Source organism: Aptenodytes patagonicus, chromosome 12 (assembly GCF_965638725.1).
Source record: "Aptenodytes patagonicus chromosome 12, bAptPat1.pri.cur, whole genome shotgun sequence".
Classification (NCBI taxonomy): domain Eukaryota; kingdom Metazoa; phylum Chordata; class Aves; order Sphenisciformes; family Spheniscidae; genus Aptenodytes; species Aptenodytes patagonicus.
Window position 1 is genome coordinate 22,263,355 of NC_134960.1, and position 27,150 is coordinate 22,290,504.

Consider the following 27,150-nt stretch of genomic DNA (forward strand, 5'->3'; position numbering starts at 1 on the left):
GCTGAGACTCCTAGCCATGAGCATAGCTATTCATCCCTTCCGGGGGAATGAAAGTCCCCGTCCTTGGAAAGGAATTCCCAAGGGCAACAAGGCAACTATGGCTTGGAGAGGACAAGGAGCACAAGCTGTGGTTCAAAGAGAACAAAATATAAATACCATGTTTTCTCCTCCCCGCTCAGATCGTCTGTCCCCTCCTTCAAGTAAATGGTAAGGATGCTAAAAGCAATACCTCAGTGCATGAAAATAATGCTGATTACCTAAAAGTGAGATACAAATGCATGAAAACAGCACTGTCACTTCAACAGGATGGAGGAAAGAGAGAGAAAACTAGAGCAAGGTATTACACATATGTGGATTACAGAAAAAAATTTATGGCCGTGTAGATGGAGAATTCACTAGAAGTGAAGGATCAATGCACAAAGATCTCCTCTATACTGAGAAATCATCAGAAAACCTGTAGCTAAAAGGGTTAATAGTGTAGGAAGGGGAGTGGATACAGGCAGGAACTCTGAATGATGGGTTCTTCTACTCTTTCAAGAATCTGGTCTTGTTGTGTTATTGCAAGTCAACAATCTGAAGGGCTTCCTGGATACTGATAGGAAAGTACAGAATTTAGAAAGGCAATTGGTGACACTGTAAACTGCTTACTCCCTTCCCGTCCTTTGGTCCGGGTTTGTCCATTCATGCTCTCGGTCTCCTGTGGACTACTGGAGTTTTCAGAAGTTAGCATTATTCAGATTTCTTCTGCCTTATTCAACTTCAGCTTGTCTGCCTGGCCAAATTTTCCTGTCTTGGGGCAGGTTTCATCTCACTTAGATAAACTGTAAAGCTGAGTCTGCAATGAAAGGGAGGTAGTTGGCTACATCCTTCCTACACTCAGTAGAAAGAGGCATTTCTAGGGTATGATTTGAGGATTTTTCTCCAGGCTTTCTTTCTTTCCCACTAAAATGGTAATCTCTAAATGGGTGCCATTCAAGTGTCTTGGAGTTCCTCTATTATCTGCATATATGGATAGTAAAAAATCTTTCAAGCCCTAATGCCCTTAAGCATTTACTTCCAGAAATGCCTACCAAAAGCTGAGACAAAGACAGTCAGCTAGTCTGATGAGTCCTCTCATTCTGTCTGGCAGAACACAGTCCTTGCACCATGGTCAAGAAAGACTGCCTTGGGCAGATCAGTTTGTCCTCAGATGGTGGGAATAGCTGGTATTTTTTTCAATGAATTGTCAATGCTGATTCTCAGTTTACCTGTAATTTTTTTAAATAATTATTTGGCTGTGGATCCATTTTTCTAATTTTAGTGGATATAACAATTTCTCTTCTTCATGGACTCTGTTCTTTCTATGGTGGTATTACTACATCTGATGGCCATCTGCATTTCACTAGTTTCATGGACTTCACAGTGGATTCTGTTTTGACTTCAGCTTCCTCTTAGAAACATATCCTTAGAGGGCGTGAGAAGGGCAGGAAGAACCCATGACGAGTTCTCCCTCCTCTCTTCCTGTGAATATGCTCATGCAACACTGCAACCATGTGCAAGGCTTACTCTGCCTGCTATGATGAATTCCAAGCAATAGCGTCTCATGGATAGTGGGTTTCTTCTCAACAGCCTGCAGTTGCCCACTAGCCATTAAATAGTTCTGTTAAAACAACACAAGCATTTGGTCACGTTCTCCAATCCAATATTGCTGCTTATCAGTATTGCTGATTATATTGCAGCTAGCAGCACAATCCATCTGAAACAGAACTGGTCATTGATCAAATAGACTGGCTGCACATATGGCAGCTGAATGCCTGGCAGCTCTTTCTGACTAGTCTATCTACTGAGAATATCTGGGTCCGCTAAAATCACACCATAGGTTTCATCTTCATTGTAAGTTTCCACATCACTAGGTGCATTCTTGTACCTAGTTTTTCTTAGGCTGAATGGCTACAGTATCCAGACTTAGAGTAAATCTGTTTCCGTACACAGTGTCACCACTTGTCTCTCCCAGCACAGGGCAAAGGTTATAGTCTTAACTAAGAACACAGAAGTCATGGCTCTGTGTATTTTGGCCTCCGTCTGCAACACAGATGTCAGCATTTCCAGTAGTCATGATAGGCTACTTGAATAATAGCGAAAAAGGAACTTGGTGACCATAATTCAGCTGATCTGTTTTAGCTACCTGCTCTAGGAAGTGACAAACTAAATGTAACGTCATTTCTCTCCACCACAATTTGCTTGAGCTCACAAGTTTGTGTGACCAACTGGGATGCTATCATTTACACCACAGGTGACTAAAGTTAAACCAAAACCCCACCCTCTGTTTTTTTCCTGATTCTGTTTCTTACATGTTGACCTGGTACACTTGTCTTGTGTTCATAGCAGTCAAATGTTGATCCATCTCCTAAAGACCTGAGCATTTCTCTGATGTTGTATCTGGGTTTTTTCCTGATTTTTTTTTTGTTTTTGAGTGGCCCCAAAGCCAGATTCACTGACTGTTGCGATGCGTATCCACACCTGAGGCTCTGCATAAGCAAACCAGGGAGCACAAATGGGAGAAATGTTCAGTATTTTTGCAAGTTCACTGCAATATGGAGGAGCCATGCATGCTGAGCATAGCCTAAGTTGTTAGAGCATAGCTGTAACCCATCTGTATCTCATCTCTAATTTTGGAAATCAGTGTCTCCAGTGCTGGAGTTCTATGTTCTTCATGCAGATATCTATTCAATATTCTACTTCATAAATATACTTCAAAAATAATGTATTTTAGAAGAATTAATTCTGTCAGGGGATTATTATACTTCTCAAACCCCTTATCAAATGCTTCATTATTCTTGAACATACTATCTCTTTCATTGTTTGTGTTCTTCTTATTCAGATAATGAAAGTCCTTATCTTCCTTTTCTCTTCATTATCTGTTATGATCAACTCTACAACAAGATCAGTTCTTGTTTCCTCTTTCTGCCACCATGTTTTCACAAGGTTGATTCTCTACAAGCACAACAGTCCTTTGTTCTGAAGATGCAGTTCCACCATTTAGTCTGTGGTATCCCTACCCTTTTTTTGTGCCAGTATTAGTTCTCATCAGCAGCTAATTGAGTTGAAAATTAAACCTACACAAGCCTTTTCAGGCAGATCAGCTCCCTGAACCAGCTAAATCTATAGTCAGAGGAGAAACAATGCTGATTTGAGAGAGGACTGGAATGTATAGCAAGAACTAAAAGAAAAAGCAAAACCAAAAATCCCAGACTGAGACTGATACAGATAATGGATGGATACGGACTGATGGATAATGCACAATCCATAAGCTGACACGGAACTACACAAAGCCCATCCGTTTAACCACATAGCCTCCCTGAAATGCAGGCAAGCTCTTCCCTGCTACAAGCCTCACTATCTTCCCTGCCAGCTGCCTCCATGTTTCTTGCAATACAAGCTGGGTAAGAGCAGGGAAGTATCCCATTGGCCGAAAGTTGAGAACTCTTTTTTTAAATTAAAATTACTTGCAGTAAGCCTGGTTCTACACAGGTAGGATTACAGACATCAGGACAGAGATCAGCTTTCTAGTGCTTCCTCCAAACTCTTGTTTGTGCAGCCTCTCTCCTCCCTCCATCCTCCACAACCTTGCTTAACCATCACCAAAAAAAAAAAAAAAAAGGACAAATAGCAGCAAAAATCTGCTATTTTTATTTTGGTTTCCTAGCAACTCTGCAGGCCAACTTGGCAGTGATTTTGTACTGAGCACTAGTTAACATGGGGTTGTTGCAGCTCTTCTCAAAGAGATACTTTAGACTTTTTAACTGCCTCTTTCTCTCCTTTAATGCACAAGTGGAGTGCACTCTAAGGCTGCCTGGAAGATTAGTATGAAGCAGGAAGAAACACCTACGTTTTACTTTTACCTGCATTCCATCCTCTGATGTTTTTTCACTCCACATGAAGGAACTGTGAAGAGTTCTTAAACTAGTATTCAATTCAAATTAATCAGGGGAAATAAACAAATGGAAAAGAGAATCTGCAGATTAGAGTGAAGTTATCATCAAAGATCTTCAGCCACGGCTGACCTCACATCATAGCTATGAAGGACCCAGATGCAGTTTCTACAACGTTTATTACAAACACTTACCATCTGGAAATGGCAAAAAGCAAAATACCAGGCAAGAATAAGGAGGTTAATCGTAAACCTTGATGAGGATTAAGCTTTTAAAATTATATTTGACATATAATTTGAAGAGTCATAAAAATGCATCAAGAAAAACAATCATAGCACCAGTATTCACAACTGGGAATATATTTTCCACTGAGAACAGCTACAAAGCTGGCAGAAATGCTCTGAGCTTCCCATCGTGCTGTCTAGCCAACATGCCTCAGAAAAGATCAGAAGTTGACCTGCACAGATTTAATCTGCATGACCCACTGTCCTCCCTGCTAGGGCTGCCAATTAGTTTCAGTTGTGATAGCATTTTCCCTGATGTGGCAAATTGCCAGTGAGGAACTGGATTAGGATCACCAAATTATTTTGCCTGTCAGCCCAGAAGTAAGTAGTTCTCTTTCTCATTAATGGGTCTTCTAGACAGGTTTAGCTGCAGTTTGAAAGTCTGTACACTGAGATGGATATACTGATTTACAGTGTGGAACAACAGAAACATGCTTTGTTCTATCTCCAAACTTCACTGCTGAAAATAGTTTTACTATATAACTGCACCTGCACTCTTCAGAGGGGTAAAGACAGGGATCCAGAGTGGACCACAGCGTATGTGGTCCTTGTGAAACTCTGTGATCTTTCTTGCCCCACAGGAAATAAGCTCAATTAAAAGCAAAAGGTGATGTTCACCAAGCTGAGTGGTGCGTTTGACACGCCAGAGAGACGGGATGCCATCTAGAGGGACCTGGACAAGCTGGAGAAAGGGGCCCATGTGAACCTCATGAGGTTTAACAAGGCCAAGCGCAAGGTCCTGCACCTGGGTCGGGGCAACCCCTGGTATCAATCCAGGCTGGGGGATGAAGGGATTGAGAGCAGCCCTGCCGAGAAGGACTTGGGGGTACTGGTGGATGAAAAGCTGGACATGAGCCAGCAATGTGCGCTCGCAGCCCAGAAGGCCAGTTGTGTCCTGGGCTGCATCAAAAGCAGCGTGGCCAGCAGGTCGAGGGAGGGGATTCTGCCCCTCTACTCTGCTCTGGGGAGACCCCACCTGGAGTACTGCGTCCAGCTCTGGAGCCCTCAGCATAAGAAAAACACAGACCTGTTGGAGCGGGTCCAGAAGAGGGCCATGAAAATGATCAGGGGGATGGAACACCTCTGCTATGAAGGAAGGCTGGGAGAGTTGGGGTTGTTCAGCCTAGAGAAGAGAAGGCTTTGGGGAGACCTTCTTGCAGCCTGTCAGTACTTAAAGGGGGCTTATAAAAAAGATGGCGGCAGACTTTTTAGCAGGGCCTGTTGCAACAGGACAAGGGGGAATGGCTTTAAACTAAAGGGGGGTAGATTTAGACTAGATGGAAGGAAGAAATTTTTTATGCTGAGGGTGGTGAAACACTGGCCCAGGTTGCCCAGAGAGGTGGTGGATGCCCCATCCCTGGAAACATTCCAGGTCAGGTTGAACGGGGCTCTGAGCAACCTGATTTAGTTGAAGATGTCCCTGCCCACGGCAGGGGGGTTGGACTAGATGAGCTTTAGAGGTCCCTTCCAACTCAAATTATTCTATGATTCTATGTTTATCATGCTGCTTTATTTCTCCCACCTGCAGTGAAGTCTGGGAGTAACTGAGGCAGATAATCCGACACTAATGTTATTAATTTAATTCTTCTGTTTCCAGCTACACATGTGGGAGACTCTGCTACCTACTTAGCATAAATTTGCAAGAAGATAATAATCTACCAAGAACAGGTAATTTTTGTCATGAAGAGATGACATTATGCATGATAACTAGAGAGAACAAATCCCTTGGAAACCTAATGAGTAGTGTGGTGCTAGCACACTCCTCCTGCTGACAGTCTATGCATGCTGCAGTTGCAGGTTACTTCTTTGGGCCAGCTTATCCTCTGTATGTGACCGAATACATTTGACTCCAGGCATTTGGAAAGGACACTGCTTACCATTACAGTCTGTCTGCTTATACTGTCTGAGATGACAACGGGAGCAGTTTGAAATGGTATGGTGAACACTAAAGACAAAGTATTCTGTTACTGTACTTATTAATTATGACCACTTAAACACCGCTATATGCATGCAAGTTGATTTACCACTAAAATGACAGCCTTTTGCTCCTGGGACCATACAGGATCATGGAAAAGTAATACAGCACACGACAGTGAAAAACTGAGAGCAGGAGAGAGGAGAATGTAATTTGCAACTGCAGATCCTGAGATGTGTTTAATGTGTAACGTTCCTTGGTAATGAAGAATCCAGTTTGGATTTTGTGTCTTAAAAGCAATGTTGTAAGGTCTGTAGGCAGTGTTTGAAGGAAACCTGCGGGAGGAATTGTTCATTCTACATTTTTTAGTATTATGATAATATTTTTAATACAGGTTTTGCCATTTTTCACTTGCTGCCTTTGTTCAAAACCCCTCTGATTTTATTCTGAGTCTTACAACATCCTGTTCTTCCTTTAAGCTCAGCTACCATATTCAAGTGATTATGTGCAACAAAAATATCAGAAAATTGAATCAAGAGAACTAAAGAAGCTTCAGGACTTTCTTGATTGTTTTTGAGCTCAGTCTATAGTTTCTTGATTTCCAAGTGCCTCCCAGTGTATTGAAAATCTGAATGTGAAAAACCTGCTAAAATTACTTGAAGACCAGAGCTTGCCTCTTGAAAATAACTAGGTATTTCTTTTGCAAGGTTTGAATAACGTAGCTAGAATAAGCAATCCATAGGACCAGGCACTAGGCCAAGGAGGTGTGATTACAGGATAAGAAGGTATAACCTAAGGCAAAATCCCTCGGCCAGCTCTAGTAACCACAGGGACGAATGCAGCAAGGGAAGGGTAGAGGACCTCTCTTGCCATTAATTGTCTAAGTGAGCCTACGGAGCTGCACAACTAGGTATTTAATCAGTGCCACTCCCAGCCCAGGCAGCAGCCTGTCTTGTGTGGGCTTCAATATTATAGGCCTGAGATCTGACCTTTGCATGGAGATTGAACTCCCTTTGCAGCCCCTCAAACCCCACCCCACTCTATGCAACAGCATAGCACACGCTCCAAGAGAGCCTGTGAATCCATCGGCACAGGATTTGCTTGCCAGTCAACAAATCTTGCTTTTTCAACAGCTCCTTTTCTTAACAGTCAAAAAACAAGTCATGGGAGGCAGGCACAAGACAGAACTGGGCCACTAACAAACGCAAATGAAGCGCTTGCTCTGTTCCTAGTAACAAAATCGATCAAAATATAAGCAATTTAATTTCATGATGCTCAAACCACTACCAATGAATTCTATTCTAGCTCCAGCCTCCTTGACAGCGTTTGTCGTGGGATGAACTGCTGCTGTTAACTGTTTTGCTCTGGTTGCCTTTTGGTATTTCATCCTGGCACTGTGTGCTGAGCTGGGGCGTGCACGCTCTGCACAAGGTCCCGCAGGCCGCACCAAGTCTCCCCTGCCTTCTCTGAACCTGTCCTATCTACCTGTGCAAGTAGAAGCAGCACGCTATTTTTCTCAGCACAAACACACAGAAACAATTTCCACAAGATCACAAAGGGTTTGTGGGTTTTTTTTCTTCCTAATTAAACCATTTATTTTGCTAGCTGTATGTGCATGCTAAGAGGGGATGCTTTTAGGGATGGGTGACTGTAATTATACAAGACAAGAGCAGAGAAGCTGCACTCAGATTCATTCCCTCCACAGCCAGAGCCTTGATTTTCTAAGAATTAAATCCCCATAATGAAGGGGATGCCTTTGCATGCTGCTATTACTGTTTTACATCTCTCATTACACCCTCTGAGTGCACACAAGTAATGACCGAATGAGTTTAGAGTTTAGCTCTCAAAATAAATTCAGCATCTCTAGGTCAATGTTACATAACTTAGAATGTTTGCTGGAAAAGTATGCACAGTATTGCAGTATTGCTTTCTCTGCTTTGTGCAGCCCAGTTCTCTTCCGGCAGTCCCACCAAAGCAAGGATAAGGCAAAGAGATCGGGGGGTGCAAAAGAAAGAAACATAATAGACGAGAGGAATGTGAAGCAGCCTCTGCCTGCCTCTTTAAAAGCAGGGCTGCTAAAGGTCTGACATCACAGGCAAAGGGCCTGTAAGCACAGCAGTGAAACATGAAGGCTGAAACAACAACCACAAAGTGTTCAGGAAGCCCTGACCGAACAGGCTCTCTATGGCTCAGCAGGCTGGAGAGGAGCAGGGAAGGATGCCCCAAAACAGGCTCACAGCTCTGTTACTCTTTGCTCACCCCTGCTGCAGTGAGAGCATCTGGGGCCAGATGGATGCTGATCCAGTCCTCAGCATGGCCAAAGAGCACTCGATGATAAGAATAATTTTAATTTTTCTGCACCTTGTTTTTTTTTCCTTTTTAAACCAGGATAATGATCATTCCCTTTCCCTTGCGTTCCCAGACTTTGTCTGCCCTGCTCATGTAAGTGGTAAGTTCCTTAAGGCAAGGCTTGTCTTTTGCTATTTGTATGGGCTTTATGTAGTGCCATCTGACCTGAGAGGCACTGCCACACTACAACGTTAATAACAGATGCTGAAGCAATGCCCAGTTACAAAAATAAACACATGAAAAATACATTCATGACCCTTGTGTACAGCAAAGTGCTGCACACAGGCAGACATCCATTAGGGGAAGATGGAATATCACAGAGTGGTCTGTACTCCCTCAACCTTTCTTCTCCTTCCATCGCTTGCGATATACATACATTTCGGATCAAAATTTCTTAGAATTGCTTAGAACCTTCCTTATTTTATCCACCTGTTTTCTATCAGTGAACTGTATATTGCAAGAGATAACAGGGTTGAAATTCCTCTGGGATCATGAATATGATAGGTTGTTTTAACATTTACTTGAGTAGATTTTCTTTTAAGAAAATCTAAAAGGACTAAAATTAAGTAGAGAAAGAGGAAAAAAAACCCCAAAACGCAAACACAAAAGGGAGGCACAACAGGGAGAAAATAAAGCAGCTGTGAGCTCATGTGGAAACAATTTGATTACCATCAATTCCCCAAAGTACTGACCTGCTAAACACTTGTTTAGCTTATAAGTTCTGACAAGATCATAACCCAAGGTAGTACAGCTGCAAGTGAGTGATTTTTCTATTTATTCATTGAAACCTCTGAGAAAATAATAGAGGTGGGAATCAAAATCCATGTCTTCTGCATAGCTACAGAATATTACCATACAGTAGGCATGCAGGACAAACTCCCTGGTATTGTTACCAAGATCACAAAGCAGCATATGCCTAGAGCAATAGACAAGTGAAAAAGTTGCTCAGATTTGAAAATTGGACTTCATTTTATTTATAAAATAATTTCCTACCAGATATCTAGGAATCAATCACATCATCTGGCAAATCTATTTTTTTGAAAGAAGTATTGTTCCTCCGCTTTTTTGCTCAGTTACAGCATCATCTGGGGTATGACTAACTTCTAGATGGTAGGTTAATCGGGGTGGCAAACCTGATAAACTAGCTGGAGTTTCTGGTGTTTGATTCAAAAGAGTTAACAAACTATTGGCCATTATAGACATAACAAAGTTATAATCAAAATAATAATCATAATCAAAATCAGGTACTTTTCAAGAGATGTTACTTTCTTCCTAAAACAAAGAGTAGAGTTAGTAACAGCTATCAAATGAGAAACATTTTTTAGGTGCAACTGTAACTTCCATTTTGAGGAAGCAAAAAGTTTATTATAGGAAAAGATGAATTAAGTAGACAAGGAGTTATTGTCATTAAACTTTCTCCTAGCACCTAAATACAGAAATTATAGCCAGCTAGCCAGCTAAACCGCTTGTGTAAAATCTCTTACTTTATCACTCCTTAAAATGACAAAGTCTTGAGCTGCAGCAGCTTTTGTCCACAGTTTGGGAACACCTGCTTCATATTACTCAGTCACAGAAAACCACTAACCTTTTGCTCCTGTTACTCTTATTTTATTCCAGGTTTTGGAAATTTTGCAGGTTTCATGTGTTATTAGTATCTCAGCTGGAGCTATCAGTCTTACATGGATCTTCAAGAAATCTGCGTTGGAACAATCACCCCATGTGGAGATCAGAAGTTGGACGTGGTCATCTCCACTTTGGCAAATTCAACAACTGGCTCCAGTCAGGGACAAATGTGGCCCTAATCTAACTGGAAGGGCTGCACGTGCACAGGGACTTGACTAAATGACGAGATGCACAAATGCCTTCTGCATTGCCTGGGGCTAATGAAAAAGGTTAATTCCTCTCACAAATCTTTGCAGCAGGTGGAAACAAGAATTCTCCACAGTATATGGAGACATAAATTCTTTGAAGATCATTCTCTTTCACAGTCAAAATGAAAACAAAGTCTTAGTCAAATATATCAAGACAAACAGACCACACAAATGTGAAGTTTCCAGCATTAGCCTTTTTCAAATTCTGATGAGTCCTTTTTTTTTTTTCCCTTACACTGAGTCTCCAAGGACTAAGGCATCACACACTATTAAATCTCTCATCCAATGTCATCTAATTTACTTGGTACACCCCACTGAAAAATAATGAACCCCGTGATAAAGATCACAAATTCTATTTCAGGTCAGTCATGGGTTTTTTGGAGCTAAGAGGAAAATAACAAAATAACAGAAAGTAAATTTAACAGTAGCCGAATCATGACTGCAGTTTCTGTGTAATATAATCTATCTTCTCCTCCTTTCTTTGCCCACTCAGCTGAACAGAAATCTAAACTAACCTATTCACTTACCTAGTCCTGGCTGCAAATACTGAGAGCCCAAATTGCTGGTTCAACTATAGTTTGCATGTGGTAAAGCAGACAAGTTCCTGGTCGGAACAGTCATCAGCTTTTAAAAAATAATAATCAGTATGTCAAGCTGCATCTGCCATAAAAATATTTACATTTTCTGACATGTTCCTTTGAAAAATCTTTCTGATTTCAAAATGCTTTTCTTCAGCCCAAGCAGCATCTGAAATTCTCAGCCCTCTCCAGCTTCCATCAGGCTGTCAGAAATGAGAAGCATTTGTCACAGAAAATTCTTAGTTCAGTGTGAAATATTGAAAAGGTGATGTGTGGCCAAGCCAATGATCTACATTTCAGCATTCCTGGAATAACAATGCAGAGGGGAGACACAGTGGACAGATGAGCAGGAAGAGACCAGAGTCGTTAGATGAAAGGAATAAACAAGTTTTGAAGAGAAATAGGGAAGAGAGAGGTGCATACTTGGCAAAACAGATAGGTAACAGGAAAGAGGTGATAATGGAGGAAACAGAAGTGGAAAGCCAAAGAGCTGGAAGTATACAGGGAGCATCCTGGGAATAAAGCGTACTTGGAGTAGGAGCAAAATTGAGGACTGTGCATCATGTTGAAGGTCTCAGCAACTAGACGGTATTAACTTGAGAATTCAATGACCAAGGTCAAAACATGAGATAAAAGAAAGGGATTTAGCCTTATATGGTCCTAGCAGATTATTTCTATTTCAGTATAGTGTCATTGCTCTGCATCTACATGAGAAAGCTGGCGTGATTTCCTTCTCCAGACTCTACTGAGCTGGTAGAGATACTACAGCTTTAAATACCGATTTTAGTATGCTTTATGGGGATGATTTTTTCCATGATCACAAGAGGCTGTGATCCAAATCTCTATGATACTTTACGATGTAGGCTTAGGAACTAGTTAAACTGCTTATGACCTTCATTTTGGACATTTATTATATCACTGATTTGAAGACTGATTTTCACGACAAACATGAATAACTTGGCTGTTCTGTATTTTCCCTATTTTCTCCTTTAAAAATATTACATATATTATCACAGTGGTTCTTAGACCACTTAGGTATGGTTCTTAGAGCTGGTATTTTGATATGTAGGTATTTCTGGCTTTGAAAATTCAAATTATGAAATTTCATAGAAAATTGGTTATGGATTAAAATAAGTATAAAGGATACAGATGTGCACAGTTGCATTTTCTAGCTCCTTCCATTTTAAACAGCTGCAACATTCTGCAACAAACCAAGATCCCCGTTTTGTATTCTGGGTTGCTAATCAGTTATTATCTTTTACAGCTTTAATCAATGAACTGCTAAAGCTAAGCCAGACCAGTGTTCTGTGCCGTTATTTGTAAATTAACCTTTACCAGTCTCAAAGCAGCAGCACTTTTGGCCCTTGCACATTCTTTGCAGTGACTGCTTGACGAGTCTTAATTAGCCCCTTTTTCTGTAGATAAGGAAGGTCATTTGAAGAAGGTGAATAGAAACATTTAAGAAGAAATTGTTCTCCATTTACAACCACAATGTAAAGCCATATCATATGAAATATGTTGCACCTGAGGTCTTATAGCACTCAGTTGTTTTCTTAGGCTCTTTCTCTTTAAACTGAATTTTTAGAAAAATACTTCAGAAGCCAAGAGCCTTGTGACAGTATTGTGGTCCCCTGTGAGCTTTTACCGGAGTGTTATGCCTGCTGAATTTCAAGAACAGCGTCTGTTGCAACAGTGAGAGAGTCAAACTTAACACCCCCCCCCCATTCATTCCCTTCTGTGCTGATGTTAAATGGTCGCAAAGACAGAGAGAGATCAAATGATTATTCCATGAAAAGAACAACTAACTTCAGTGTGGCTTTCTGTCCCCCTCATCACAGTCTATTACCCAGTCTCGGTGTGCCAATCTTCTTTCCAGTGACCTATGCTCAGTAGTCACTTAAGAGTCTACACTGTACCATTCCCAATGCTATCTGCCTCCTGCAGACCTCCTAGCATCCTTTTCCAATTGTTTCCCTCTACCAGATCCTCTGTGCTCACCTTCCTCTTCCAAGATTTTTACTCGTGTCCCCCCTCACGTCCTTAGATTTCTCTGCTCAGATCTCTCCCGCTTACACTAATGCCCCATCTCTCATCTGGGCCCTTCTCATACTGTTCCGTTGGAAGAAAGTGTCTCTTTCTGACAGAACGTTCTTATTCAAGTAGGATTTACTTGCTTGACATACAAATTAGCCTGTGAAACACAGAACTGTGTATACCACAACTTACACTAGATAATTATAATAATTTCTTCTCCTATCAATGCGTTCTTGGGCATTTTTATTAAAATCCACACAAGCATCCCCTTTCCCTTGCTTCACAGCTTTCCCACAGTCATTCCATTCCCAACACTCTACCCCAAACCAGCAGTATAAAACTTACTAGGAAGACTGACTTTACCTTTCCGATCATTTTGCTTATTTGCCATATTTATAGTTGCTTCTCATTTAATTTTCAGTGTTCATCACTTACTCTACAGCCCATGCCCCATCGATGGACTTCTTCTACATTCCAGCTGATTGGAGCAGGAACCATCCTCCGAGAGCAACTTAAATCTATTCCAGAGCAACTGTAGTTCCCAGCATAAAACCTAAGAGTCTCTACAGTCTTTCAGGACAGTCTGAGAGTATATGGGCATGGAATATCCCTAGCTAGCATGGCATGTGTAAAAAGGTCACAATTAGGCAGGGGGTAAGGAACAGCAGGAAAAACTGAATAAGAGAGGAAAGCTGTGGTAGACACAAACTTCAGAGGGCAAACGTTGAAAGAGTCAGGCTTGGGGTGACAGGAAACAAGGAGCTATATACAGTTTTGTATAAAGATTTTATATATATACAAACATATATATATATAAAAAAAAATATGTATACACATAAATATGTAGCACATACAGTCCTCTTCAGACCTAGAGTTGATCTCTGGGTTTCTTGGTTATAATATTCCCCTGCCTTTTCAAGTAGCTATGAAACCCATAGCTAACCTGTCTCTTCTGCTTATTTCTCTTAAGGAATAGCAGCCAATATTACTACTGCTGTTTACTTGGCCAGTTCAAGGGATAAACATATGTGCCATGAATATCAAGCATGGAGAACTGCCCATGTTGAGGTCAGTAGATTCTCACACAATATAATTGCTTTTTTCGTAAGAGTGCTTTAAAAAACAAGGCTACCACCTCTCTAATTACCTGGGAAAAGGAAACAAAAATGATAGATATACTTAGAAGAACGTTATCACTGCAAGATCAGAAGCATAAAACTAGCATATTTTAGGATTGCATTTGTCTATGCAACCTTAATTCAGTCCCTTGTGCATATTCCCCTCTAGCATATTTCAGGCCAGACCACTGAAATCCTAGCTCCCTTGAAGTCAGTGGCTATTTGCCATGGACTTCAGTGATGCCAGTATTTGACCCATAGTCTTCACCTACACGGTTCCAAATTTCAAATGCAGATTTTTTTCATGAGGTCCTTTCCTCTTTTGTTTACAGAGTTGTCTGGATGGAAGTATATTTTTCCCCTCTATATATGCGGTGTGTGGCCCACTGCCCTATTTACTGCACACATATAAAGCCTACATTGAATAGAGGACTTAAAATTCCTCGTGGCTGTTTTTCATCACAAAACCTTATCGTTCTCCTGAGTCTTATATGTGCTATGAATGTGTCTTTAGACTGTTTTGTGAAGCACTGGCATTACCGGTTCTGTTTCGTAGATTGGAACCTGGAGCACAGAAGTACACACCGATTTGTCTAATGCCCACTAGTTCTAAGCTCTGAATTATGCATAGGTCTGATTTATTCAGAAGTCTTCAGTGCCATATGTTTAGAGCAAAGTTTCTGTTCATCTTAGTTTCTATTACAGCCTCCCACCACTTCTGCAAATCAAGCCCCAGTTATTCCGAGTTAGGCATCCAGAAAATAAAGTTCACTCAGACTAGTGGTCGCCTATAGAAAGTCTAATATAATTGCCAAATCTGTTGAAGGACATAGAGCAGAAACCAGAAATCTGTCTGCATTTCCTGGACTCACTATATAGCATGTGAGGGACAAATGAGATGCCCCAGAGAGCTAAACCCCATGCTGTCCTTTACCCAGAGGGAGTTTGAGCCTTCTTGTCCCACTTCACTTGGAAGCATCCTGACTACAAACCTACAAACTATTGGACTGGTGCATAAGAAAATGCAAAGACAAATTAAAAACTCCAGATCGAGATTTCCCCTGCATGGGTGAAATATGCAATAACGTCAATAGGAGTGTTGTCAGTCAAATGAGGACCAGGTTTTGCTTGGGCAACACATATTTGCTGAACATTGTGTGATGTTTGAGTACAGCTACGCGTTAGGAATTAAGGAGTTACTGATTCAACACTTGACTTGTTCATCCTTCTTAAAGTGTTCCTATGACATCATCTTTGAATGCTCTCACTGATTAACTCTCTGAATCTGTCTCTGTGAGGCATCTTATCCGTACCTTTCGTGGATTGTTAAATTAAATGAATAGTTTAGTGACAAACTGATTGGGATTAATCAATTGACTAAAACAACTGCATGGAGAATGTGTGGAGAGAACAGACTTGGAAGTGGTTTCTAGTAATCAGAAGTCGAGACCTGCAGCTGCCACAGTATGCTGATGATAACAGAGAAAACAAATAGCTTATCTAGGAGTTTATCTGGACACAGGTGCACTCCATTCACATGCAAATACTATGTCAGGAGCAAATGCATTTGTTGTCTCAATCGACTGCAATTGACTCTAATGAGTTCAATCTCTTCTGAAAAGCATCAGTTGTGTATGTTAACCTGATGAAAAACATTACAGGTCTTGAAACTAAACCAGAGAAAGAAAGAAGCATTGAAAGAGATATTTGTGGGAAACTGCAGATAGGAGTCTAAAACAGTGGTAGTAAATTGCTGAAAATGTGATGCGTGACGATGTACTTAAGTTATGAAAATTAACACAATCATTAATCCTAACTGAGATTTCCCTATGAATCGCCTATTATCGTTTGCTGTTAAGGACCAGGGATATCTGTAGCTTTTGCTTACAAGAGAAGACTATTACCTCAAACCCAATAAAAAAAGGACTAATGAATGTTATGTCAGGGTCACTAATCCTTTCGGAGTAGACAAAGACTAAACAAATGAGTCTTCATTGTGCAAGAAAAAATATTCATTTACGAGCAACCTGAGTCACAAAAATTGGATTTAAAGGCAGCTGTAACTAGTGTGGGTATTCTGTAATGTAATTTTAATTAGTCACATTTTCCTGTATGGCAGAAAAATTTCCTGTGGCTGAAGATATTTCTTGAAACCTGTTTGAACACATTACCTAGAAATAAAAACCACAGAGAAACAATGATCTACAATGCTCAGTCCAAGGACCAGAATAAACAGCTCTGGCACTTGGACTGTCACCTCTCCAGCTGCCCAGCTCCACAGGGCCTCCTGCCAGCTTCTCCTCTCACTATGCCTTACAGTTTTCTCCACCCTACATAGCCACCAACCTACAGAGCAGTGTGTGTGACAGGGATGCATTCATTGCACAAGTGCCTCATTGCATGGTCATGGAGCAGTAAGAGCCAAGGGTTACTGCTGCTCCTCAAACAGAGAGATGTTCAGGTTCCCAAAGTGAGTCTAAAATGATAAGACCCAAAAAGAATAGCAGGGAGGAGTCCAGATAGTGGAACAGGGTTCTGGGACCCAAATGCCAACAGACCTCCTCAGAAGACAGGACCACCCTACCTTTGCATTTACATTCAGGTACTTAGAAATCTGCATTACCCGCAAGCAACCGTGAGGGTGAGTATTTGCATCCACACTGAATTGCATCCATACTGAACTTGGAATAAGGTAATACACTAAGTGCTCAGTCAAGGATGATTAGTGCAGCTGAAAAGCCTGAGGGAACCCCTTGTAAAGGTTAGAGTGACTTGTGGTGACATTTTCAAATGCAAGCTCAACAGTTATGTGCCCTTCATAACATGCACGAGCTGTGTCTTCCTGCAAAGCCTGCAACAGAAGGAAGAGCACACAAAAACCAGGTAATTATAGCCTAGGGGCCCATTATATATTATATTAATTTCCAAACCTGTTTCTGCAGACAACTCTTCTGCAACACCAGTGCAGGTTTTGCTGGGCACCATTAATTCATGGATATGTTGTAACTGTGATTGCAAATCCTGAAGTTGCTCCTCAGCCCTTTATCCAGGTAAAATTCCCATTTAAGTCAAGGGAAAGTTTTGCACCAAAAAGTATTAAATAAAGCAGCTCTCACATCTTCTCTGATAGAGATGCCACTTCTTGGCCTTTGACCTGTCTCTGTGATATGAAGATCTCTCCTCATTTGAATTTCTGGAGGACTCATAATGCTCGCAGAGCTGTCATACAGGGCTCACAACCCTACACAGGGCATCCACTAAGTTGACAGCTTAGTTTGGACATGACTGAAACCTCTGGTCACACCAGTGACTGGCTGCTCCACCACCTCTGTATATTATTCCTGCCTCAACATAAAAAGTGAGAATATTTTATTGCCTGCACTACAAAAGACAGAGGTGATTTTCTTTTCTTAACTCAGTTAGGACCTTTTGCCAATTCTTATTGACCACTGTGAAGTCATCAGTCAGTGACTGAGTAAATGAAGCTACATTCTAAAATGTATTTTTGGTCATTTATGTTGATAAGCAAATAATAGTTTAGTTTCCACCATCGTGTACTAGTGAATGAAAATAGCTAGCAAAAAAAAATAGGTCTGATTTCACCACAGAAAATGAGAAGAGGCATTCAAAGAGACTTACTGGGTTTGTAAAAATAACAAAGGGAGAACTGATAAGCTCCTACCCCAGTTTTACTGTTCTTTTGAAATGGAGGGCAAATCAGCTCTAGACTCAAGGATTTTGAATCTGAATACACACATCAGAACTGAAGCCCTTCCACTATTCCATTACACAAACCAATAACCTCCAAAGGCAGGGTGAAAGCTGGGATCAAGGACTCTTATCTCCAGTGCTCCTCTGAGACTGAGTAAAGAAAAAGATGCATTTTATGCTTTATTATTCCACTCTACTTAGATTCCACAGATTAATTTACAAGAACTTCACTCAGAGACACAAAACAGAACAAAAACTAAGATGGAAGCATGAGGAGGTCTACTGAAGTTAACAGTAGTTCCTCACATATATTCTGGATTTTCACACCCTTACCTGGAGTAGCACTGGAGACTGTTGGCCACTGCTGATCAGGCCCTCCTGGTCCTCCACGTAGGATTCCTGCCTCCTCCATATGCACAGCACTGAATAAGCATATATCATAGTTAGATTATACAGTTCCCCTCTGCCCTGGGCTTTATAACATTACCTTTTCTTGCTACTCTTCAAAGGTCATAACTGTTTGTTGCTGTGCAACTACCGCTATAGCATTGCATGATGCTAGCAAATTCTGCTGGAGCATTGGAGAACTAGCTATTTTGCCTTGCAACAGTTATCTTTGAATATTTACTAAAACACAGTTGTGGCATAATTTATAAAACAAACATACCTGCAGGACACTTTGCTTTCACTGACTGGAAGTCGCTAACAAGGAAGTTACACACCTTCTTTGCTGTTACGACGTATTAGCATTAAAGCAAATGATAAAAAGTTGGTGGAGTTCGTTCTGAGCTTCTGTCATTATGCTACTTTAACAGATGCCACTTTCCCAGGTTACTGCGTGCTTCTCATTAGCAATTCAGAAAGAGAAATACATTTTCTCAAATGCAGAAACTAACACAGCAAATTTTACAGTACGTCGTGAGCACTTGGCCTTGAAAGCACCAATTCTGCTATTAGCCAGCACCTCAGATGGAAGGAAAAGAAAAAATCTGCTACTTTTAATGCAAAACTAAGCAAGTATTTGTGTGCAATTCCTTAGAGAAACAGGATTCTGTGACTGTGTCCCTGCTCTCTGCTCATCTGCTTCTCAGCTCCCTTCCACACTCCCAGTTGAACTTAATGGGCGGTTTCAATCAAATGTCACAAACGTCAAGGGTCCTAGGGATACCAAATTTCTGCAAGTTTTATTAAAAATTAGCGTTTTATGAAAATCATCAGCTGGGCAGGTCACACAGGCTCAGAACCTGAGATTTCAGGTAAGGATGGGGGCTACCGATGTGAGAGAGGAACACATACAATTTCCCAGAAAGGCTTCATTAGCTCCCCTGCTTGTGCACGAATTGCTTTAAATGAGCTCTGACTTTCCATTGATTGTTCAAGTAACTTCAGGCAAGATCCTGAACTCTGTATAGAAAGGAACGTGGATCCACAGGATCATGTTGGGAATACACGAGAGCACGCCTGGCTCTGAGGACCGTAGGTAAGATGCTTAGGTAAGCAGGAGAATTCCTGCTTCAGGATCCTGCTCCCCAGACTGTTTATTCATTTTGCAGTAAACAGTCAGGGATTAAAAAAACCCACAACAGCAGGAACATAACAGAAGGAAAGCAGTTTGCCCAACAGGCCACAGAATCAAGCTTGCTCTTTCTTCCTTTCCTTCTGGTCCCTGAGGTTTAGGTTCCTTTTTACACAGCAGCCCAAAGCCAGCTGGAGAGGTACACTGTGCCCTCACCCACATGAAGCACAGCCTCAGGGATGGACAGTCTGAATCTGAGTTTTGGACTTCAACCTTATGAAGACTCCTCAGCCCTGTGGATAATGGATAAAAGGTGATGACTACAGTCCCATTGCACCAACAATTTTGGGAAAAGCATACTGTCTTGCACTTTGTAGTGCCACTAGGAACTACTGCAGCCTTATAATTACATCTAAGCCTGTAAGGTAGTCTTATTAATCATGTCAGATTACACCTGAATATATAACCAGTTTTCTAATCTGCTCAGGAAGGGAGAGCAAAGATATTATTTTATTTAGGCTCTACAAAAACAATTTTATTATAATTCTTTTTTTTCAGGTGTACAGAGTAGCAAATTATAGCAGAGTCTGCTTGTGATGTTAGGCAGAGGACTTTCAAAGATGTCTAAAGAGATTTGGACACAGCCTCACTTTTCCTTCTTTGAAAATCCATCTCATATCTTCAAAATGTCCTTTAAACTGTATTAATCATCTTGATTGCACCATGTGGTTAATAAACCGACTGCAGGAGCAGCATACTTTTATGGTAACGAAAGACAAGATGGAAAACACATCAATGCTGCAGTCAGTCTTGAAACATATCAGCATAGATGATTGCAGGGAGCCTTAAGTAAACAAAAACTGTATAATCACAGTTAAATAATTCAATAATTGGAGCAATTATGCCTCGACAGTCAATGTATAAAAAGGCAGGAGGTAAACACAAAACGCCCACAGATCTATGGTAGTATAATGATAGCGCAAGATGCAGTCAGACTGAATCTGTAACACTTGGAGGTTGGAAGTGACAGCAGCAGAACTCAGGTGCTTTCCATCTCAGCGTACAGACATGGTCAGCGTAGGGCATCAGAGGAGCCAGACAGCTTTGTCCTTTTCACAGAGGACAAAGACAGAATTCCCCTTCACGTGGGGAAACACCATACGTACCTTTGCATTCCTGCCCTTAGGGATGCAGAGTAGCGCCAGTCAGGATTGGGGTGTTTCGGCTGTAGAAACAAAAGCCCAGGATAATGTTATTAATGTATGTTAGACGTGCTGAAAAGCATATGCATCTGGCTAATTTTGTCAGAAGAGTCTAGATGGAGCTACTCAATATTTGTGAATATTCAGAACTGCCAAATCCACAAATCTAAAGAAACTTTCAAACGGACACACAGAGATTGTCTCTGCAAAAAAGAAACTTGTTTGCATGCCAAGGCCTTTGGCTAGAGATGATCTCTGTGGAACATTTAAGACTGGAAACTGGTGGACAGTTATTTTGTACATTCATCAACATTCTGGGCATAGGGGAAAAAACCATCATAAATCCATAATACACATTGTTTGTTTACCTGATAAGCCGAGGAAACTCAAGCTCCTGCGCTGAATAGCATCTGCCTAACGACGTATAAAATACAGCCCCCTGTGAAGGGGACATGCAGGGCAGTCTGTTTGCTGTGAGGTTTCTGCTGGCATTTAGCGTGCTGCAGAGGACTGCACTAGATTGTATCAGATTTGCAGACTGAAGAAAGTCTTTTACCAAAGGCAGACATGTTCTTTCATAATATCAAGAACTACCACATTCTCCATATTCATGAGAGGGCATAACAGGTGGAAGGGGAAAATAGCCAGCAATACCCTTTGACCAACAAACCTCAGCATACGCTGATCTGCTGCAGAATGGCTTGCTAAATAAGGAGATAATTAAGAAATTCTCTGTTGATCAAAATCCAGAAAATCTCTTTTGCGTTGTCAGGGGACCATCACAATAATTTTCAACTACAGCCAATGAATGCAAGCTCAGATCCTTTAAAATTAAGCCCTAAGCATATAACAAGGTTATTTCTCAGGATTCTCAAGACATTATTCTGTAGGTGATATCACAGCCAGTGCTTAACTTCAGGCACTTGAATTCAAAGAGAGAACTTATGTCCAGAAACATAATGGACTACACTCATTCCTGGTGTGTCTTGTACAGTGCCAAACACACAAATAATATATGACAGTAATGGTTTAATTCTCTTCAAGCTATTGGAGGCAGATAAGAAATGAATTTTGTCCCATTACTTGAAAGAGAAGAAGAAAGTGTTGAATGTTCTGAATTATTTAAAGCCAACTCTGTCTTTCCTCTTGAGATTTGGGGTATGCTTTTCCCTGGATCAATAGGTTTTATTCAAATAAAAATGGAGCAATTACAACTTACACTATCACTCTATCACCATATTTCCGGGGTCCAGCATCACTCAAGAGTGAGGTGCTCTTGGATGATGCGCATCCTAGTATTCTTTATGGTCCGAGTTACACAAAAGGGAGGAGACTGCTATTTGCAACCACACATCAAACATCTGTGCTAGCAATTTCCTTCCCATTTAGCCCCCAGTTCTCTGGCATGCTCAGGTTCTGCTGAGGTTAGCAGAAAGTGGCTTGACAAGGAGCCCATTATGCATGGTTCCAGTATTTTCTGATTCGTTCCATTTTGGCCCCGGTCCCAGGGATGTCAAAGCAACTCTGAAGTCAACCATGCAGTAATAGCCAATGAAAGAGGATAGAAAATAATACACACTGATCAGACCCTCTCCTGAGTTTGCCTTTCTTGACGTATGAAGGGTGCTGACACCAGAAGATTTGGCTTTTCCTCTGCTGGGGATTTTCTTACAGCAGTGGAACTGCCGGGCTAGGGGTGGGGTGAAAGCCCCTTTGCTCTTTTTTGTGATGGGAGAGGTGCAGGTTACTGATTTGCACAGGATTATAGGCAGTGTGAGAAGGAGGAATCTTACCACAGTCCCAGGCAAAGCCCAAATGAAGTGAGATTACATCAAAGAACTGGAAAGGTCTGACACGAGTTAGATAGGAGTGAGGAAAGTGGAAAACAGCCACTCGCTCACAGTATATAGATTTTTGGTTTTCAGCTGAGAGCTTTCCAGCTCTTGGCTAGAAGAAAAAAAACTATGTTTTGTTGCAGTGGGAACTTTCAGACACCAGATCATAAATGATGGCAGGAGAAACTCATCAGTTAGAAATTCGTCATTCACTCGCTCCACATGCATGGACCAGCATTCACCATGTCAATATAACAGAAACAGCAGCAATTAGGAGATTATGGTATTTTCAATTTTTACTATCCAGAAGCTGTGGCATCTTGTGGCTACTCCCAAGCAGTTCTCTACTTGTTATTACTCTTTAGGCAGGGCTGTAGTGCTGCTCCCAGAGGAGCAGAAGAAGGAAGGAGGGGACCGGATCAGAAAAATATACTCTGGAGGTGGAAATATCTATTGCCACAGTTGACTTTCAGACCTTTCAGGGGCTGTCTTTTGTTTTCAACTGTGAAAAATTCAATGTCTGGGACTTCTCTACTTTTTGAAGTCTTCATAGGAAGAGCAGGCAGTTGGGCAGCAGTCTGCCTTTGTCTAAACCTATTCTTACCCAGTTTTACCGTGTGCACACTGCTTGACTGGGAACTTTCAGGCCTCAGCAAGAGACCTGTCTTTGTCCCACACTTGTGTTATCACAGGCCAATGTCCTGCAACTGGCAAAATTGGTGAAATTCCAATTTTGTCAGTGTAACTGGCTTCTCCTTTTGTTCTGTTACAGACTGTAATTCTTTAAGATCCTCTGGTCGTAAGAGAAGAGTTGTTTCAATACATCTTTAAATGAGATTGGGCAATTAGGAGCGAGAAAAGTAAAAAGCATGACCAATAACAGAAGTGACAGCATAGTAGAAGAAGCAAACCTGTTCAGTAATATCTTTCCCCAGTTCAGATGCAGCAGTGTTGTTTCTTATAGATCCATCAGGCATTCACAATCTGCATGCTTGGGTTGGCTTACATCTGTGGCTATCAACAGTCCACCTTTACCAAACCACCCACTGAAACCTGCCACATTGACGTGTGCTGTCACACAACACACAGTCACTGTGTCATAACACAATATGACCGATCTCAAAGTAGAGCAGTGTCTTCAGCACAGTCCCACAGGACAAGAGTCTGCACAGGAGCTGTCAATTGGCTCCTCTGCAAAGGAGTCACAGACTTTGCCGTGAGAAGTATAGCTGTGTCATAAATCAACAACACCAGGACAAGGTACAGCTGGCCAGGAACCATGAGTACAGAGAGGAAGCACAAAGAAGAATACAGACTCTGAAGTGGTCCAGATGCTTCCCAGTTGTGTATCCCCATACTGTCGCTATGTCACACAATGCTGACGGAGATATTATTGTTCCTTTTACCCTCCCCAGCTCCCAACTCATTACAAGACCCTGTTTATCACACGCCAGCCCTTTCAACTAACTTTAAGGTAACCTTAGCTTGCCATTTCCCTCAGAGATTTTTGGAAGCCATGTATCAAGTCCAGTGGTCCTGTCCTTACCTCGCAACAGTGGAGGTGAGGGAAATCACACGATCCAGCACAGAAGTAATCAACCATTCCCTGTTTCTCCCATCACCTGCTTTTTCTGATTTAGTAACAGCACACATCATCATAGTTGTGAGATGAGTCAAAATCTACCCAGGTGCCAGTTGTCACTGCACCATGAACATCTCATGCCAACGGTTTGCCCCTGCTGGTTCTTCCAGGCACCAGGGTTACATTCTGCCAACCACAGAACCACAAGCACTAATGTCACGAGTCAGAAACAACCAACCCTACTGAAAGTCAACAACAACGTGAATGTATAATATAAAATGGAGCCACCTTAGTAGCAAAAAAGCTCATGCAAAATTTCACACAGTTGTTTTCAAATTGCACAGCATGGGTTAATTTAAGAATTATATCATTGGTTCATGGAGAATAAATTTAATTAAAAATACATTGTTACAAACATTTTGCTCAGTCCTCTTCTTTAGCTAATACTTTAACACAGTAAGGATTTGTCCCAGGGATAGAAGGAATTTCTAAAATTTTTTAATGTTGTCCTGATCCCATATTCATGAAAGTCAATGCAAAGCCTCCCATTGACTTCAGTGGGTGTTAGAACAGGGCCTGCTTGAGGTAGAGAAGTGTGAGTCAAACATTTACAAACAGCTACCAGATGATGAGACTGCTAAAAGCATCCCACTCCTTTCCTATTTCCACACAAAAGCACGACAGAATGACATGAGGTATATTTATCAAATACATCCGCTTTGAAGCAATAATAAAAGGCCTTTTAGAACCCCTGACCACATACAGCTCTGCTTATTTTCCAGTGAGATGATGCTGACAGATGTGGGGAAACAGAGGCTTCTATTCCTGATTTCCTTCTGTAAATGTTTAGAATTAATTTGATGTGGAGAACAAACTATTTATAGACTGAACATGTGTTTATCATACAAGAAATCAGAATGGAAACTGGAAAAGGGTGTAATTCAGAAGCCCAAAGATTCTCCTCCTGGCAGTGTTCATTTGCATTCCTAACTCTGAGAAAACTAAGGTGAAAGAACAGGCAAGTGCATCTGTAAAGTATACTTAGTGAGTTCCCAGAGAAGGAAAACTCCTCTGCTTAATATTGGATGCAAATTTCTGCTGGCACAGCAGTAAACATCAAACCAAGAGTCCGACTGCCCTGAAGCACAGAGCACTGTCCCTGCTTAGCACAACAGGTTCAGATACTGCCACTAAACAAAAGAACAAACATTTGTAGTTAACCTTTACAATGTCAGTGGGGCTGGAGAATTTCTTAAAGGCTTAAGTTCTTGAACTGAGACTGTAAGATATTCCACCATTAATACCTTTAAAGCCTCTGTGAGAAATCTCTTGGAAAGACTGCCCCTGACAATGCTGTGGGTTTACTAGATTTAGACACTTCAAAACATGCTTGCGTTTTAAAGCAGTATCAAGATGTGTTCAGCTCAAGTGTTGTTTGTTTTTTTCCATGTGTTTAGCAAGCTGGTTTTGAAGTGCAAAATACAGAGGAAGAGCCAGAAGCAGAACAAAGAGCCGTAAAACTCCAGTGAAGCCCTGGGTCTTACCATCACCAATGTGCAGCTTTTGTTCCTTCTGGAAAGCGTGCATAGAGCACCACGCAAATTTATTTATGAACATTACATGAACCATCACATTTTGTCAGCCACTTGTGTCACCACACAAAAAAGGGTACAAGGAAATGTATAATCAGAAGAGCTGTTATCTATTTCTATCAAGTATCCAGACTGCCCACTCATCATTCGGAATGTGCCAGGCTGCCTTCTGGGGCAGAAAACTTCAGTTAAAACATATGTTGTTTTGATTGTTATTCCCTGCATTGAAGGGAAAAGGTTGTCATGAGACGCAAGACATAATGAATGAGCTTAACTGCACAGAACGTTAAGAACAAGACGGAAGAGATGAAAAGACAAACCGAGGACCAGATACTAACTACTCGGATATCGCTTGGCATCTTTACAGGCATATGATGAAAGGGACTCCAGACTAAAGTACTGAAACCTTTCCTGAAAATGATGGATCATCACTGCAGCAGTGCCCAGTAAAAAAATCACATCTTCACACCCCCCCTTCACATCTGCGTGCACCCCCCTTTCGAAAGGCAGGAATCCAGGCTGCCCATAACCTCACACAGTGTCAGCAATGAAGCCACAGTATTTTGCTATCTCTATATTTTGCCTACACTGCCTGCCTGGTCACCCTGCAGTAGTTACTTAGCTGATGAGAGAGCGATACCCATTAACCCCACGTTCTGATCCTTATTCACCAGACTCCTGCCAGCAATAACTGTTTCTAAGGTTTTCAGTGCAGCTGTGTTAGTACATTTCTTCCTCTACAAAACACACTTGTTTTGAGATATTCTTAGAAACCTATAAAGGACCACACAGGCAAGCAGGGTGAATGCAGAAGCACAGGCTGTCTTGCAGAAACAATCTTCCATTTCACCATCACTACGCTAGCAGTACAAGTCAGAATAGTCACACGGGAATCAGCGCTTCAGCAGATACAAAGAATTCCCTACCTAACCTTAATACCCTGGGTTTTCCCTTCCACTGCATCCTTCTAATGACCCAATGAAGTCAGTCACAGCTTAGTGTAAAGTAATTATTAACATCTTTGACCTTACTAGTAAATATGAAAAGGACTAAGACCTTATTGCATCGAGTGTTACTGAGATTAATCCCAAATAACTTTGAAATATTTTTCCTCTCACTGTATAAACATTTGTAAAATATTACCCTCTGTGAAACCCTACGTATGACATGCATGCATAGAAAGCCCATTCACCTGGTTCCACCCTCATCACTGAACAACTAACAGAAGATCAATTTCCCAAAACTGTAAAAAAAAAAAACAAACGGAAAAAACCCGTTCACATTATCCAAAAGTAACATACACATCAGAGACTAACTTTCTAAATCAATGCAAGGACAATGATACCTGTTGCTATGCTTCATAGGTGAAGGCGTGGGCTTTTAAAGACTGATTGAAAGTTCACTTTACCTAAAAAGAGAAACACAGTTCTCTGAAGAACTAGTAACACAAAGATCATTATCCTTAAAAAGTAGAATTCAGTGTTGCTAAGCAATGGGTGGCATTTTCAGTGCATATGCTGAGCTTGAAACAAGGGAAAGACAAGATTTTATAGTATGTAATTAGCTAGGAACTAGTAATTAGTGAATGCCATTACATTCACCCATTTTCTCATGTACACCTGGCATTGATACATCTTCATAATATGTACTAC

The 27,150-nt window shown here is 41.2% G+C and overlaps 1 protein-coding gene across 1 annotated transcript in view; it reads right to left on the minus strand.

The window, feature by feature from the left end:
- LOC143166258 (protocadherin alpha-2-like) overlaps positions 1-27,150 on the minus strand; it is a 100,393-nt gene that overhangs the window by 19,251 nt on the left and 53,992 nt on the right. The window contains exons 2-3 of the mRNA XM_076350450.1: positions 20,454-20,512; positions 18,105-18,193 (exon numbers count right to left, since the gene is read on the minus strand). Coding sequence (XP_076206565.1) covers positions 18,105-18,193; positions 20,454-20,512 — 148 coding nt within the window. The remainder of the gene's footprint in view (positions 1-18,104; positions 18,194-20,453; positions 20,513-27,150) is intronic.